General features: G+C 43.0%; 1 protein-coding gene across 1 annotated transcript in view; it reads left to right on the forward strand.

Annotated features, from left to right (window-relative positions):
* The window catches only part of LOC137641382 (RING finger protein 17-like), a 1,982,860-nt gene that overhangs the window by 1,911,173 nt on the left and 54,201 nt on the right, over positions 1-17,486 (forward strand). The window contains exon 34 of the mRNA XM_068373901.1: positions 15-141. Within this exon, the coding sequence (XP_068230002.1) occupies positions 15-141 (127 nt within the window). The remainder of the gene's footprint in view (positions 1-14; positions 142-17,486) is intronic.

Raw genomic sequence — 17,486 nt, forward strand, 5'->3', positions numbered from 1 at the left:
CCATTTTTTTACAGGAAGAATTTACTTAGGGATGTTCTCAACACAAGATTGGTATAGAGTCCAGGTCATTGCAAAGACAAGCACCCAGGTTACTGTTATGTTTGTAGATACTGGGAATTTGGAAGACATCTCAATCAAAAAGTAAGAACTCATCTTCAACTTTTCCTTTATTAATAGATGTCTTGCATATAATGTTTATTTTAGGTCAGGAAATTACATTCATGTAAAAATTCGAATGGTTTTCTTTAAATATCAATGAAAACATGATAGCTCATCAGATATCAAACCAGGTTTAAGAGAAAAATGGGGAAAGGCAAAGACATTACAGAGAAATATATTTACATTACCAAAAGTAGTGAAGTTGACTTGTAGGTTGCAAAGTAAAATATGGCATCTCACTGTCCCTCAAGGCTAAAAGTAACAGTGCCCTAATATTTGATAGCCTACAAGAAGCATAGCCCTTTCCCAGGACACCAAGATGTAGGAGTGAAAGTGGGGCTGCAGACTAGGCAGTTACTTGTATTTCCTTGCCATCATTAGAAAATAAACTTGTCAACTATGCAAGTAATGTAAATAAAGGGTGAAAATTATTTTGTTTATAAATATAAGTTGCTCACTTTTCCAGGAGATGGGTATATTTGAATTGTGAACATCTTATAGGGGGGGGGGGTTGTATTTAGGGTTCCAAATTCCAAACTCTTCATAAGAAAGAGCTTCCTTGCCCATTACATCCCACTTGAATGAGTTGAGCAATGTTGTAGTTGTCTACTTGATATTGTGTGTCTCATCCTGTTAGATCCACAGAAGAGTTTTCCTTGAATTTCAAGATTTAAAGTTACTTTGATTTGAGAGAGCCACAAGTGTAATGATCCACACAGTTCTCCCAATATTGCCTTCAGTGTGCTTTGAAATGCCCTCTGGGATATCTTTTTGGGCCTCTAGTTTCGTTGATCTCTGCTCTCTATTTTGCAGCCATTCTTTATAACCTCTTCTCCCCATAGTTTCCCATTCTAACTCTACCTTATCTAAAGATTTTCTGTTCATTTACAAACGAATAAGTTATGAGAGCCCTGTGGAAGGTTTTATATAGCTCAATCTCTCAAGGTACTAATTTATGCATATACTAATAGACAAATAATAACCCTTTACCAAACTGTATATCCTAAGATATTGTGATGGTCATAGTCTTTACCATGCCAGTTTACCAAAAGAAATTATTCTGTCAAAATTCGAGATCATTAACGTAAATGATTTTTTTTTTTTATTGTAAACTCATTTGATTGATTTTATCAATTCACTTGAGTGATTCTATCAACTGTATTTATTCCTTGACATACTACTACCACTTAAAGGCCCTTGAAGCTTCATGTCAACCCTCAATAACTGGATGTTTAATGTCTCATATAACATGTAATGTATCTACCTGTTATTTGTGTTTTGAATGTCCTAGCTTAACAATCCCTTCTTCCTCGGCTTTGCCACAATAATTATCCCCAACTTTAGTGAACCTGCTTTTCAGGCTTCATATATGTTTACTTTGCATGCTAATGCTCATTATTAGTCCGTTTTTAAATTTCTTATTTATTTTAGTCCCTTCATAATGTGAGTACTCAGTAAGTGATAAAAGTGAAATTCTTCATTTGGTAGGTACTGGTATCAACATCTTGATTCTTAGATTTTTAACTCTTTCGTTACGAGGCAACGGTTCCCGCTCAGTAGCCGTATACGAGATTTTTGACTATCGCATATATTTTTTGATAACTTGTATTTTAATGTTAATTTGCATATTTGCATGTTTATTTCCTTACTACTGACAATAAGATAAATTGTATACAATTTTACGAATTTCTATTTTTTATTTTAATCTAAATAACAAAAATCCATAGACTTTTCCTTCCTATTGTTTATTGATTAGAAATGTTTTTCAGAAGTTCGTTTTTTATATAATTTTCTCTCGAAACAGTTAAGTACTGCGGTTATGAGCAAATCCAAGTGATTATGTAATAATTCCACAATAGATAGCCTCCGAAATATATAAAAAAACAGCTAGCCAATAAAGTATTTTACTTTACAAAGAAATGTTAAAAAATTTAGTTTCCTTTGACATAAAACATCTGCAATCATGTATAATTACAAAGAATGTGATAAATAACATTTTCTAATGGAGAGAGAGAGAGAGAGAGAGAGAGAGAGAGAGAGAGAGAGAGAGAGAGAGAGAGGAGAGAGAGAGAGAGAGAGAGAGAGAGAGAGAGAGAGAGTATGTGTGTGTACTACACCTGTTCATAATCAGTGGAGTGTAAATGTAATCATCAATTGCTGCATGGGAGTATACGGAATATAGCCTACTTGAAATTATCTGTACATTATTTAAATTAAGATACAAAACACATGTGCTTAGATCAGTGGTTCCCAAAGTGGGTGGAACTGCCCCTCTGGAGGTGGTGTATTGATAGGGGGGGAGGTAAAGGCTGCGTCTGGGGCCTGCGGGTTCGCATAAAGAGCATTTAAGCAATAAATACTTTTCTTTTATTTTACAAAATCTTATTGAGAAAACAGGTGTAACAAGCAATAAGGAAAAGAAGCTATTCGATAATAGAATTGTAAATGAATGCATAGCTCTAGTACATAATTTAAATGGCCCCACAAGGCAGTGTATTGATATTGTGGGGGGGGGGTGAGAAAAAAGCTGCGGCTGGGTGACAAAACATGTGTCATAAACACAAAGGCAAAGAAACTTGTATGCCTTTTATAGATAATAGATTTGGGATTAGAAATACAAATGAATACATAGCTTTATTACATAGTTTACATTAGAACAAGGGGTGTGCAAGTACTCCATCTGCAAGCCATGGGATGCTTGCCTAAAAATGGTTGTGAACCACCAGATTAGAATGATTGATGAGTTCTTGAATATGGTTTTACAATTGATATTAAAGCATATTGTTTGTGTTCTCATGAAATCATTGCCGCCATAATACATCACGGCTTCGGTTTTTCGTGCACAAGAACAATGCAATACCTATCAAATAAAAATTCTCCTAATCGCAATAAAATTCGCGGTGCGCGATGATTTCAAATAGACGGCCCTTCTTTACTCTGAGAGTGCTTCGCTCCACTACTTATCTCTTCACTCAGCTGTGTATAGCTCTCTCTGTACTGTGTATATCCATCTACTGTGGTTAAAAATTATAGCTATACTCTATTTGAAATAAAGCGGATTTTGATTAAACTGGTGTTTCACTTAACTGTATCCAATAATAATGCATGTAATATTCACATTTTAGCATGGCATTTATAATTAAAAACAGCTAAATATAATCTTTTTCATTGTTTACATTCAAATTAGCTTATCAACCCTGCACAGGCCGCCTTCAACCTCAATTTTCGGATCAAATATCTCTCCTATTATTAAGGCATGCTACCGAAGGATATTTCATATTTACTAAAAGAAACTATTATTACTTGATCTATCATTTTCCAATTAGCATGCTAATTTCAATAGTTATATTTGAAATACTTCTCTCATATTTTATTTGCTTGTACTGTTGAATCGCATAACGTTAACCGGAGTTAAATTCATGTTGCCGATGCACGATATTTTATAGTATTTAGCTCGGTGGTGCTTGATTATAAAGCTTAAGAAATAAATATTACGGCTCTGTCAGTGAGTATTTATTGGAGACTGCAAAGTAAAAAGATTTCATTTGTGTGTGTGAGAGAGAGAGAGAGAGAGAGAGAGAGAGAGAGAGAGAGAGAGAGAGAGAGAGAGAGAGAGAGAGCGTGAGTGTTACAAGGCATTACAAGGATTTTGGATGTCTCAAAGACTTTTTAGTCCACCCGCGGAGACTACTTTCTCTTTGGTAGAGTGATTTACTTTAAGGATTTAAAAAGTTATTATGATCTTTTCTTAGCTTATTCTTGAATTCATTTACCGTGTTACTGTTTACTACATCTGCTGGAAGTCTATTCCAAATATTTGCCATTTTGTATATAAAGAAATTGCCACATTGAGTGGTGTTGTGTCTTTTCAATTCCAGTTTGTATCCGTTACCTCTGGACCGATTTTTGCTAAGTGTGAATACAGTGAACCCTCGTTTATCGCGGTAGATAGGTTCCAGACGCGGCCGCGATAGGTGAAATTCCGCGAAGTAGTGACATCATATTTACCTATTTATTTAACATGTATATTCGGACTTTTAAAACCTTCCCTTGTACGTAGTACTGTTAACAAACCACCCTTTAATGTACAGAACACTTAATGCATGTACTACAGCACCCTAAACTAAAACAGGCACAAATATTAAAGGCGATTTTATATCATGCGTTTCCTAAACACCTAAAAAGCACGATAAAAAATGGCAACCAATGTTTTGTTTACGTTCAGCTCTGATCATAATGAAGAAACAAACTCATTTAGTGTACACATATATGTATAGGTTAGTTTTTGCATCGATTATATTGATTATACAGTACTGTATGTTGATTTTTTTATTACCAATGTTTTAGTTTACGTATTTTTCTTAGGACTTCCAAATGAAATGTTTTTCTTTATGACGCCGCCTGAAACGACGGCGTCATAAAGTACTGTACGCTCAGTAAACAACCACGCTCAGAACAAACAAGGCATTTAACGCGCATGATGATAGTGATAAATAATGATACAGTACAGTATTTACAGTAAAAGCATTTACAAAATATGTTACCTTACAAATATAATTTACCGTATCTATATAAAATCATACAGTACTGTACAGCACATACAGTATTGTACGTAGCAAAGCAGGAAAACAATTTACGAGAGAGAGAGAGAGAGAGAGAGAGAGAGATTGTTTTACGTACGTACAGTAAATGTAAATTTTAAACATAAAAAATCAATTTACGAGAGAGAAAGAGAGAGAAAGAGAGAGAGAGAGAGAGAGAGAGAGAGAGAGAGAGAGAGAGAGAGAGAGAGAGAGAGAGAGAGAGATTGTTTTACGTACGTAAATGTAAATTTTAAACAAAAAAAATATGATAGGTTACAACATGTAGACTTTTAAAACCTTCCCTTTAACTTAATGCATACAGTACGTACAGTACTAAACTATAAAACAGGCACAAATACAGTTTTAGAATGTAAGAATATTAAAGTAAAAAATAAAGATTGTTACTGTACTCACCACGAAAGAAGTTGAAGAAAAACTTGAATGATGATGGCGATGAATTTGCTGCACAGTAGAAATGATGATGATGAAGCTGATGATGTGTTCTACTGTGCAGCCAGGTAGTATTTTACGTCTCTTCAGACGGAGGTGTCTTTTCCTGGGACACCTCTTCAACTTCTTCCTGGGAAACTTCTTCAATTTCTTCCGAAGGCGTACTAGCAGGAGGAACTGGCTCTTTTTTGCGAGGCTGGAAGAACATTGTGATCGGAAGTTGTTGCCGCTGCTTCTTTTTTCGATCCAAGAGCATTTTGTAGGGAGTCATGTCTTCATCGATCTTGTTGCAGAATTGCATCGAGCGAACCATATCCTCGTCCCACTCTTGCAACATTTCTTTCAACTCCTACGCATGGTTGCAGGCCTTGGCAAGCCGTTCTAATGTTAAGCCCGTTTCTTCGACATTTTCTTGGGTCTCTTCCTGGGTTTCACTCTCTTCTTCGCTTGCCGATTTCGTCAGGTCTTCGAGGTCTGCGTCAGTTAGGGGCTGGGAATGGCAGTCCAACAACTCGTCGACGTCTTCAGTCGTCATGTCGCCAAACCCGTCACCTCCAATTATGGCAGCCAACTGCACAGATTTGCGTACTGCAGAGTGTTGGATTTCAGCAGGTGTAAATCCCTCGTCGTCGTAAACAATCTGGGGCCACAACTTCTTCCAGCTCGCATTCATAGTTGCAGGTTTCATCTCTTGAAGTGCCTTCTGAATATTCTGCAGGCACGTGGCTATGGTGTACTGCCGCCAGTACGCCTTCAAGTTAAAATCTTCATCCTCATCATCTTGGGCAGCATCCACACACGCAACGAGGTCCGCCAAGGTGTTCTTCGTGTAGAGGGCCTTGAACGCCCTGATAACCCCCTGGTCCATCGGTTGAATTAATGACGTGGTGTTGGGTGGCAGGAACTCAACCTGAATGCCCTCATGCGACAGGTCAGTTGCGTGTCCACCAGCGTTATCCATAAGGAGAAGGATCTTGAATGGCAAGCCCTTCTCTACGAGATATTTGCTGACTTGCGGGATAAAACACTGATGGAACCAGTTGGAGGTCAGCATCTTCGTAATCCATGTTTTTTGATTATGCATCCAGTACACGGGAAGGAGATTCTTATTTTTATTTTTCAAAGCGCGAGGATTTTTCGACTTATAAATAAGCCCCGGCTTTAGCAAAAATCCAGCAGCATTGCCACACATCACGAGGGTAACGCGATCCTTGAATGCTTTAAAGCCAGAGGCTTTGGCTTCCTCTTTGAACAGGAAAGTTCGCGACGGCATTCTCTTCCAAAACAAGCCGGTCTCATCCATATTAAAGACTTGTTCCGGCTTGTATCCACCTTCGGCGATAATATTCTTGAACGTCTGGTTCACGTAAGTTTCAGCAGCGGCAGTGTCAGCCGAACCAGCCTCCCCGTGCAGGGAAACGCTTTTCAGGGCGAAGCGTTTCTGAAACTTCGCGAACCATCCTTTGCTGGCGGAAAAACGTTTCTGAGGCTGGGAATCAGTGGATGTCCCTGGTTGAGGATCATCTGCATCATCATCATCTTCAGCATGGTTGCCGTCATCGTCTTTAGGTTCCTTTGCAGCAAAATTCTCATGTAAGCTCAAAGCCTTTGTTTGGATGGTGTTCGTATCCAAGGCTATGTTCTTCTTCCGGCAGTCGGCAATCCACACAGCTAAAGCACCTTCCATGCGTACGATCGTTTTATTACGCGTTGTAACGACTCCCTTCGCTGATCTGCTAAAGGTGATTGCAGCAGTCTTTCTAATGTTCGCCTCGTCCTTCTTGATATAGCGAACAGTAGATTCGTTGATGCCAAAATGGCGCCCAGCGGACGCGTAACTTCTACCATCTTTTAACATATCGAGAAGCGTAACCTTCTCAGCTATCGTCATCATCCTTCGGTGGCGTTTAGGCTCACTACCAGCCTTAAGAGAAGCAGAACGCTTGGGAGCCATTACAGTAGGATTTGACAAAAAGTTCAACTTAAAAAAGTCGCACACAGCACAGATTCACAAACTTAAGAACGTCTACTCAGCGATACGCGGGAACAGAGAGTGGACGATCCGGGCCCGCGAGAACCTAGATGCTGCGGGTTGGAGATGATGGCAAAACACCAATCACAGGCTAGATAACAAAACTTGAGTTCTGATTCGTCATCTATCAGCGCTTGAACCAATCACAACCCGTCTTACAGTATATGATGCGTAGGTTACCAACTCATAGAAGATGCCCTGCGCATACCGAACGTACGTAGATTAATAATAATAATAATAAATAATGATAATAATACAGTACAGTACTGTAATAATAATAATAAAAATGATAATAATAACAATCATAATTTTATTAACAACAACAACAATAATAATAACAATATTTAATAGCTTTACGTATGCTACAGTGTTTTATTCTTTTGTAGGATGTGTGTGTGTGTCTCTCTCTCTCTCTCTCTCGTACGCTTATTCGAAATGTGATTTTTGCAACAAAGAATATTATTGGATGCAGTACTGTACTACGTACGTATACATACAAAAGATTCATGGAAAAGAAGCACATCCATTACATTTGTAGTACTGTACGTACAGTAGTAGTCAACAGCAGCCTTACACCATTCTAATATTGTATGACTGCATCTGATTTGCGTTTCATGTTCGATTTAATTTTACTACGTACTGTATACAGTACTGAATTATCGTATGATAATACAGTACAGTACAGTAATACAGTAATAATAATAATAATAATGATAATAATAATAACAATAATAATTTTATTAACAACAACAACAATAATAATAATAATAACAATACAGTACTGTAATAATAATACAGCTTTACGTACGCTATTTTACGCTTTTGTTGTACTGTAGGATGTGTGTGTCTCTCTCTCTCTCTCTCTCTATCTCTCTCTCTCGTACGCTTATTCGAAATGTGATTTTTGCAACAAAGAATATTATTGGATGCAGTACTACGTACGTATACATACAAAAGATTCATGGAAAAGAAGCACATCCATTACATTTGTAGTACTGTACGTACAGTAGTAGTCAACAGCAGCCTTACACCATTCTAATATGGTATGACTGCATCTGATTTGCGTTTCATGTTCGATTTAATTTTACTACGTACTGTATACAGTACTGTATTATCGTATGATCACATTCTCTTTTCGTGTTTTATTTCTTTCTGTGCTGAATTATATATCATATGTAATGCAATGAACAATCAGTAAGAGCAGATATTACTAATTACAGTATTAATGGAATTACAGGTAACAAAATATCGTATTTGGTTGTCTTCAGATTTCGCGGTATTTTCGAATTTTCCGGAAAATCCGCGATATGTATATATATATGGGTTATGGAAAAAACCCGCGAAGTGGTGAATCCGCGATTGTCGAACCGCGAAGTAGCGAGGGTTCACTGTAGATTGTTATAATCTACATTTGTTATTCCTATAATAATTTTGAATGTCTCTATTAACTGTCCCTTTAGTCGTCGAGTTTGTAGATCAAATAGGTTCAAACGTTCCATCCTTCCTCTATATCTAAGTTGCCTAAGTGTTGGAACTAGTTTGGTGGCGCTACCTTGTACTGCTTCCAGTCTATCTATATTCTTCTGAAAAACTGGAGCCCAGAATTGTACTCCTTATTCTAGATGGGGTCTTACTAGTAATGTGTACAGCTGTAGTGCAGTGTCTTTGTTTCTGTATTTGAATTGTCTACATAACCTATTAGTTTTTGTGCTTTCTTTTCAGCTTTAATGCTCTGTTTGGTAAACTTCAAATCCTTGCTGATAATAATACCGAGAACTTCCTCCTGGTTCACACTTTCTATTTCATTATCCACCAGCGAGTAATCTGATTGTGGGTTACTGTAACCTATGTGCATGACTGCATTTCTCAGAGTTGAAAGGCAGAGAGAGAGAGAGAGAGAGAGAATGTTTTGAATGAGTTAAGAAAACGGATTTTGAGCCAAGCGAAAAATCTATTTTTGGGTGAGATAGCCATGACGTCCTGATGGAAGGTTCCTTCAGTAGCTTCCTAAGGGTATATTTGACTACAGTAGATATTCCCAGAGAATTAAACTAAAGGTTTCACAGAATTCTAACTTCTGGCGCGAGTACCCATAAGGTTTCCCTTTAGGATATCGTAATATAACAGGGGACGTATGCTTGACACGCCACATAGCTATCTGCACCCCACATAGCATTTACGCTTCGAGGGGGAGTGTGGCAAGTATGGGAGGAGCCGTTACAAAACTCTCCTCCTCCGTTACTGTTACGGTACTCGGCGATGTCAACATCCAGCCGCCATAGCTGGCCGCTGTCTTGATTGACGTCACCGTTGCGCGCCATATCCTCATTCCTTCCGGCGTTTCTGTCAGCCTCCATGATACAATAAGAGAGGGAGTGGCCTGACAGGCCAGAATAGAGAATTAGGGCGGGTCCATCAGGACCTCATGGCTATCTCACCCAAAAATAGATTTTTCGCTTCGCTCAAAATCCGTTTTTTGGGCTCAAGCCATGACGTCCTGATGGAAGTGTACCAGAGAATTAGTGTATCGTGGATTTTTTCCATTATTAGTAGTGCCTTCGACTTCGAAACAATATTCCTTTGGTCTGATGACCTTAGAGACCGTGGCATCTCCATTACCTGTCACTACCAATGGCATATACTATGACATGGTTTCCTGCCCCCCTGGCAGGGAAGTCCTATTTGGATGAAAGGAACATCTTGAAGTAACCTGATGAAGAGAACTCACCTGTAGATGCAGATCTTGCCGGTCTCGTAGACAGATCAGGAAAGTTAAGTACTTGTGTTGGAACAAATATTTCACTTTTCTTTAGGTGAGTATATGTCAGACAGGAGCAATATTATAACATGGATTATAATAATGATTAAAATCATGGGTAATAAAACTCTGTAACAGTAATTTATTTCGTATAGTAGGGCAAAATAAGACGCATATGGTAGCGAAATTTCTATTTTATTCAATAAAATAATTGAGTTAATATGAAATAAGGTAAATAAATTTCAATAAAATTTAGTTAACAAACATAGACTAAATACTACATAAGACGTGGGTGTGGAATGTGAAAAGGAAGAACTTTCCATTACACACATAAGTTCCAAGGGAACTATAGGGTCTTTTAAAGTCTTAAATACACTTCATGTCCAAATAAACATGTGGCACATGTGTTCAAGTCTGTCACTTCACCTTGTGGAAGAACAGTCCGTCGTTTTACTGGGTGGCACTTAAGATCACTATGGTCCGCACTAGGGTCAACACAGGCACCCGTTGAGTTAGAGTCCCGAAATAACTCACTGTTCTATGCCGCACTAGGCAGCGGGCTTTAACACACTACCTGCTGCCACCACGAATCGTTTCAGTTCGTGCATCTGCTTCGCATAGTGTTTGAAAAACACTCTTAAGGATTTCCAGCCTGTGAAGGATCGGAGGCTTTCGAAATCCATTGCTTGAAAGAAATTCAGGGAAGAGGCGACTTTCCTGGGATCATGACCTGCGGGTGTACTGTCAGGATCCGCTCTGCGGATAAACTAGGTGATCTTCGCCCTTAATTGTTTAAGTAATAAATCCGATCCCGATGTTTCTCCTTTAAAGAGTTGTCCTCCGCCAAAGTCTGAAGTTCTTTGAAGATAGACCTTTAGACTCTCCACTGGGCATAGAGAGACATCTTCCTTCAGAGGGCAGACTCTCCAGGGACCCCACCTCTTGGTGGGGAGTTCATTCTTAGCAAGAAACATTGGGTCTGGGAAGAGGTTAAGTTCCCCTGTTTCGGCGAACTGAATTTGGCCCTCTTCTCTAGATAAAGCCACTATTTCACTTTTTGAGTCAAGTCTTTCAGAGGGCAAGACTCATTGTCCAGACTAGAGGCAAAATGGAGCACCTTATCAAGAGACCAGGAGATGGGTCTTGGTGAGGTGCAGGACGGAGTCTAGCACATGCCTTTGGAAGCTTGTTAAAGATGTCATTGGACAGGTCTATCTGGAAGGCGTAAAGTAATGGTCTTGTCAAGGCCGATTTGCAAGTGGAAATCGTGTTGGCTGCCAAGCCTTGTCCATGAAGGTGAATGAAGAAGGACAGACAAAAATCTATGGAGATTTCCGTAGGGTTTTTTGCCTTGACTTTGTTTTGTATTCCTCTAGGAAGTCTAAAAATTTCTTCGAAATTCCCAACCTTTTCTTCACGGCTAGGGAGAGAAAATCATGAGATAAAGGTCTCGGGTTTTCCTTGATGAAGCGAAGACACTCGACTTCTGAACCTGCTGGGAGAGAACTGGGTCTGGCAGAGGGATCAGCTTAGGCTGTAGCTCCAGGGCTAGAGGGAACCAGTGGCTCCGGGGCCACTTGGGTGCCACTAGGGCTGCTGTTCCTTTGAAGGTTCTCAGCTTGGTGAGGACTTTAAGCAGGAGGTTGGGTGGAGGGAACAGGTAAATCTTGGACCATCTGTTCCAGTCCAGGGACATGGCGTCCACTGCTTCCGCTCTGGGGTCCTCGTATGGGGCCACGTAAAGAGGAAGTTGGTTGTCGCTCATCGCGAAGAGGTCGATCTGCAGTTCTGGTACTTGATGGGAGATGAAGGAGAATGATCTTGCGTCTAGGGACCATTCCGACTCTATGGGGCTTGTCCTCGATAGAGCGTCCGCCGTCACATTGCGGAATCCTTGTAGGTGAACTGCTGAGAGGTGCAATCTCTTCTTGTCCGCTAGGCGGAAGATGGGTAATAGCACTTGGTTGAGTTGGGGTGATCATGAGCCCTGACGGTTGAGACATCTGACCACAACGGCGCTGTCCAGAGTTAGACGGATGTGGATCGAAGGACGAGGGGACAGTTTCTTCAGAGTAAGAAGAACCGCCATGGCCTCTAAGATGTTGATGTGAAACGTCTTGAATAGGGGAGACCATGTTCCTTGAACTTGTCGCTGATGGGAGTGACCTCCCCATCCTTCTAGTGAAGCATCCGTGTGGATGGTGACCGACGGAGGTGTTGGTTGAAGAGGAACTGATCTTTTCAGGTTCTTTACCTCCGACCATGGCTTTAGGAGCAAGCGAAGCCTGGTTGGTAGAGGTCTCTTGAGATCTCTTCGAGCGATGGATGCGTTTCTTCTCCAGACTCCCGATGCATCTTTTAGCTGTGCTCGTAGCACTGGGTCTGTCACTGAGGTGAACTGGAGGGAGCCGAGCACTTGTTCCTGTTGGCGCCTTAAAATCCGTTTGGATTTTAGAAGTCTCTTGACAGATCCCGCTATTTCCTTCCTTTCTTCAGAGGGATGGAAAGATGGTATGACTGAAGGTTCCAATGGATTCCCAACCATTGAAACTTCTGAGCTGGAGATAATCGAGACTTTTTGGTGTTTATTTTGAAATCCAGATGTTCCAGGAACTGGGTCACCTTTCTGCAGGCACGCGAGCATTCTTCTGACGATGTCGCCCAGACCAGCCAATCGTCTAGGTAAGCCATCACCTGGACGCCGTGAAGGCGTAGCTGTTGGACGATCGTGTCTGCGAGCTTTGTGAAGATTCTTGGGGCCACGTTGAGTCCGAAGGGCATGGCCCTGAAGGCGTACTGCCTTCGTTGAAGCTTGAATCCTAGTTAGGAGGAAGCCTGGTGATTCATTGGAATGTGCTAGTAGGCGTCCGCCAGGTCTATTGAGACCGTGTAAGCCTTGTGAGGCAGTAGGGCTCTTATATGTTGAAGAGTCAGCATCTTGAATTTGTTGTTCGCTATGAACTTGTTGAGAGGGGACAAGTCCAGAATGACTCTGAGTTTGAGTCTTTCTTGGAAACACAGAATAGTCTTCCCTGGAACCTGGTAGACTTTACCCTCTTGATCACCTTCTTGTTCAATAGTTCTAGGATATATTCTTCCAGGATGGGGGTGGAGTGCTGGAAGAATTGGTGGAAGGTTGGAGGTGATGTTATCCAGCTTCACCCCAGTCCCTTCTTGGCGATGCTGTGGGCCCAAGGATCGAAGGTCCAACAATCCTGGAAGTGGCGGAGTCTTCCTCCCACCGGAAGCACTTCATTGCTTCTGGTTTCCCGGGAATTTACCACCTCGGCCGCCTGCTCCCCTTCCTCCTCTCCCTATGAATGGATGTCGATAGGAGTCCTTGCCGGAGCCTCTACCTTTGGGGCGAAAGGTAGTGGATTGCCCTTCATAGGCAGGAGTAAAGACTGGTGACTGGGCCACCACCGGCTGGGGGACCAACTGAAAGGTCTGCTGTGGTTGAGCCACTAGTTGGGGAGTAGCGGGTGCCGGAAACTGGCGTTTGGCCTGACGCTGTTGGGGTTGGGGCTTGTTGGACTTCTTCTTAGGTGTGGAGGCATCATCCTGAGAAGATTTCCTCTTTCGGGACATGCCCCACTTGTTGAGAAGGTTCCTGTTCTCAGTGGTGGCTCGGTCCACAATCTCTTTCACAAGGTCCACAGGAAAGAGAGGTTTGCCCCAGATGTTGGAGGAAATCAGTTTCCGGGGTTCGTGTTTGACGGTGGCATCAGCAAACACGAATTCTCTACAGGCTCTCCGGGCCTTGATGTAGCTGTACAAATCCTTCAGCAAGGTGGCAAGGTGGGTCTTTGCAAGAACCACGTAGAAGCCTGGGACCCGAATGTGTCCGGCCATTGTCTCAAGTTTTATTTGAAGAGAGAGAGAGGCAGCCAACCTCTCTTTTGTGTCTTGCTCCCGACGCAGAAGGTACACGGTGAGCTTGGGGAGGTTTTCGTTAAACTGACGTCCGGCGACGTCAGCCTCCAACTTTCCAACCGCGAAATTTAACTGGATATTTTTCCAGCTTTTGTCATCGGGAGGGAGGGCGAGGGAGAGAGGCCTACATTCCTCCAATTTAGGGCAGGGTTTTCCTTCCTCCACCGCCTTCAACACTGCCAGCAAGGCCTTTTCGGCGAAAGGAAAGACCATGTTGGGAGGAGCAAGAAAGGACGGGTGTTTCTTGCTTAGGGCCGGCACCTTGGAATTGGTGTACCCCCTGCTCTTGAGGCAGTCGGCCAGCAGAGCTTGAGCCTTGGTGTGGTCAAACACTATGACCTCCTTAGGTTCGGTCTCCTCCTTGGAGACTGGTTCAGATTTAAGACGGACGTAACAGTCCGGGTAGGCTTCAAAACTAGGCCAGAACTCCACCTCTTCAAAGGGGATGGCGCCTAGTTTATCATTGATGAAGATGCGTCCGGTTGTGATGGGCATGTGTTCTGCATGCCTCCAGGGATTGGTCACTGATCAGGGGGGGAAGATCCTTTACGCTAATCTTCTTCGGCGTCTGCTTTTTCATGCTCATTATTTCCCTCTTAAGGTCCGCATACCCCTGGTGGAACTTCTCATCCAGGAATGCCACCAACGCTTGGAGGGTATCCTGGGTGCCCGCCACTGCAGGTACTGGAGTAACAGATGTAGAGGGGACTGGTTCCGAAATTGCAACGTAAGCAACGGAGGGTGCGCGGGCGATCCCACCCTCGGAGTCAGGAGTCTCCACTTGATCTTCCTCTTCTTGACCCTCAGCCATCAGGGTCCTTTCGGTATTATCCGACACCTCCGGCATCCTCTCCACTTCGTCTATATGACAGTCTTGGAGAGCGTCCGAAACGTCCGCTTCGACCGTCAGTTGGACGCAGGGGATCTCATCCTTGGGAATGACTTCATCCGCAGATGCCTTAGGAAAGAGCAAAGCTCTCATCTTCTAGTTTGGGAGATAAGGCCCCGTGGGGTTCTTTTGGAAACCGCGCACCCACTTGCGCAGTTTCTCTCGGGCGATGTCCCTGGCCTCCGCTGACGGAGGGTTGTCGAACGCCTCATCGAGCAGGTTCTTGCATACAGGGCAGACCTGCGGGTCCCAATAGCGAAGATTTCTCTTCGTGATCGAACAGCCTGCGTGGGTTCGGCATGCCAGGTGGCCGTAGAAGTTGGGGCAATGAACGCTGCAGAAGGCACTCTCACACTTCAGGTACTCCTCCTGTAAAAGAAAGAGATAATGAGTAGTGTATTTGGAAGTCAATAAAATTATGACTTACAGTAGTCTTAGATTACAATTAAGTTATTAAACTTATAATATAAGATTCCTTTTATGTATAAGCTTAGGATAGATAAGCTAGAAAGGAGGTAGGAAAGACACATACTTGTGAATCCCACCCAGCCAATTGCCGTGACCCCACACTGTAACTAATTCAAGAGGCCCGTCATGAGCCCTGGAAGGAGGAAGAACATCCGCGCTGGATGAGCCAAGCTTAGGCTTCCTCTGGGGAATTAGATACGGTGAGAGGGGGAGCTGAATTCATTCAGTGTATAAGAAAAGGAGGGATAAGCTAATCCCCCTTATCAGGTTAGGTCCCAGCAAGAGACTGCGCATGGATGCACAGAATATGCTGGAAATTTTTTACTGTACAACTATACACAATAGTTTTCAGTCTAGGGTATATATATGCCATAGGTGTACTGGCTATTATCCTTAGCTGTACAATAATCACTGCCGGCAGGGGGAAGGAGTGACTCTCCACTGTAAAGCCAAGATTGATGGTGCCGGCAGCGTGGCGGCATGCCGGAAGCTCGTCTGGCGCCATCAAGTCTCCATCAAGGTGAGACCCTTCCAAGCCATCTGTCTATGTGGCAGAGAGGGAGGGTGACACCTTAAAGTGATGGCAGATCGCCGGCAAGCCGGCGGCCCCCGGCAGCCGGTAGGTGACCGGCAACGGCATACCGACACTGACATCATTCAATGAGACAGATAGGATACCGAAAACGCTGATGGCTGGCGCCGGCAGAGTGGAGACGGCAGTGGACCGGCATTGAGAGAGACAGGGATAGAATAAGAGGAGAGGGAGGGAAGGGTAATAATCAATACCCACCCCCTTCTTCCTCCGGAATGAGTGTTCAAATGAAAGGGAGGGGGTGCGACTTTTCATCCGGAGGCAGGGAGCCGTCAGTCAGCTATAGTTGCCAGTGGCGGCCCAAGGGAGGACCAAAGAACACTCACGATGGTGAGGTCCTCCGCCGGCAGACCGACCATCGTATGCTATCCCATAGTTCTACTATATGCGGGAAGCGTAGCAGTTCGGACTAACCAACGAAAGGACCAAGCCGAACCCACAACCCGCCAGCACGCGGTGGAGTTGTAGGACAGCGGACAGGTGTGTGATGGCTAGCCAACACAAAAGGGATAGAGGGGGAAGGGAAAGGGTCCTGAGAGGGAGTGTAGGGGGGAGGCGTAGCTCCCACCGGCACTCCCAGGGGTGGGGATTCTGTTCAGGGCTAGCCTGTCTAGGTAGGAAGAGTCCATTCTCCAGCCTAGGGTAGGTTAGCACAGAGTAGGTACAGCATTAGTGTCCTGTCCTTAACTATAAAGAAGCAGAATGCCCTTGGACTGCCTAACCTAGGCTAGGTGAGCTAGTCTCCTAGACCAGGAAAGACGGGTAGGACAAGTCGCTAGGCCACAGGGAGGAAGGGTATTAACCCAACCAAGGGTGGACTAGGGGGAAGGGCAGAGCCCCACCACCTTCACCCTCCAGCAGGGACCAGAAGGAGAGTACATTCTCCTAAAGTGGAGCTGGGGGCGAACGACTGGTACTCTGAGGTTCTGTCCCAAACTCAAGCGCATGTACTATGGCAAGGAGTAGGGAAAGAAAAATCCTAGCCTAACCTTACCCGAATGCCATTCGAGGTAAGGAGGGCTAGGATGTAGCCTAGGCTACCTCAGAGGGAGGAGATTACCTTAGATAAGGTAACTGGGGAGGTGAGAAAGTATACAAGAGCCCTAGCGTTAGGTTAGGGGCAAGGGAGTCGGCTACCAAGATCACCGAAACCCCTTGTATACTTCCTAGAAGGCGAAAAAACATAAGATGTGCAATTGTAAAATTACATGTTTAAATACATGACTTAAAAGGTCAATGTAGAAATTAGGAACGAGTGTGAGAATGCCAATTCAGTCATAAGCCGGATGCAAAAGTCAAGACACTGCTAGTCAATTGCAATGTAACATTTTTCATGAAGAGTAAACACAAACAAGTCGTGAGAAAGAGTTGTCTCTCACCGGATCTAAGTACCTTCCGGTATTAATGTTGTGTTTACATATATCATTAAGTGCTGAGATAACGGATTTTGAGCGAAGCGAAAAATCTATTTTTGGGTGAGATAGCCATGGCGTCCTGATGGAAGGTTCCTTTTTGGTAGCTTCCTTGGGTAAATAACTACTAAGATATTCCCAGAGAATTTAACCACAGGTTATCACAGAATTCTAACTTCTGGAGCGAGTATCCTAAAGGTTTCCCTTTTA

This window comes from Palaemon carinicauda, chromosome 5, assembly GCF_036898095.1.
Source record: "Palaemon carinicauda isolate YSFRI2023 chromosome 5, ASM3689809v2, whole genome shotgun sequence".
Classification (NCBI taxonomy): domain Eukaryota; kingdom Metazoa; phylum Arthropoda; class Malacostraca; order Decapoda; family Palaemonidae; genus Palaemon; species Palaemon carinicauda.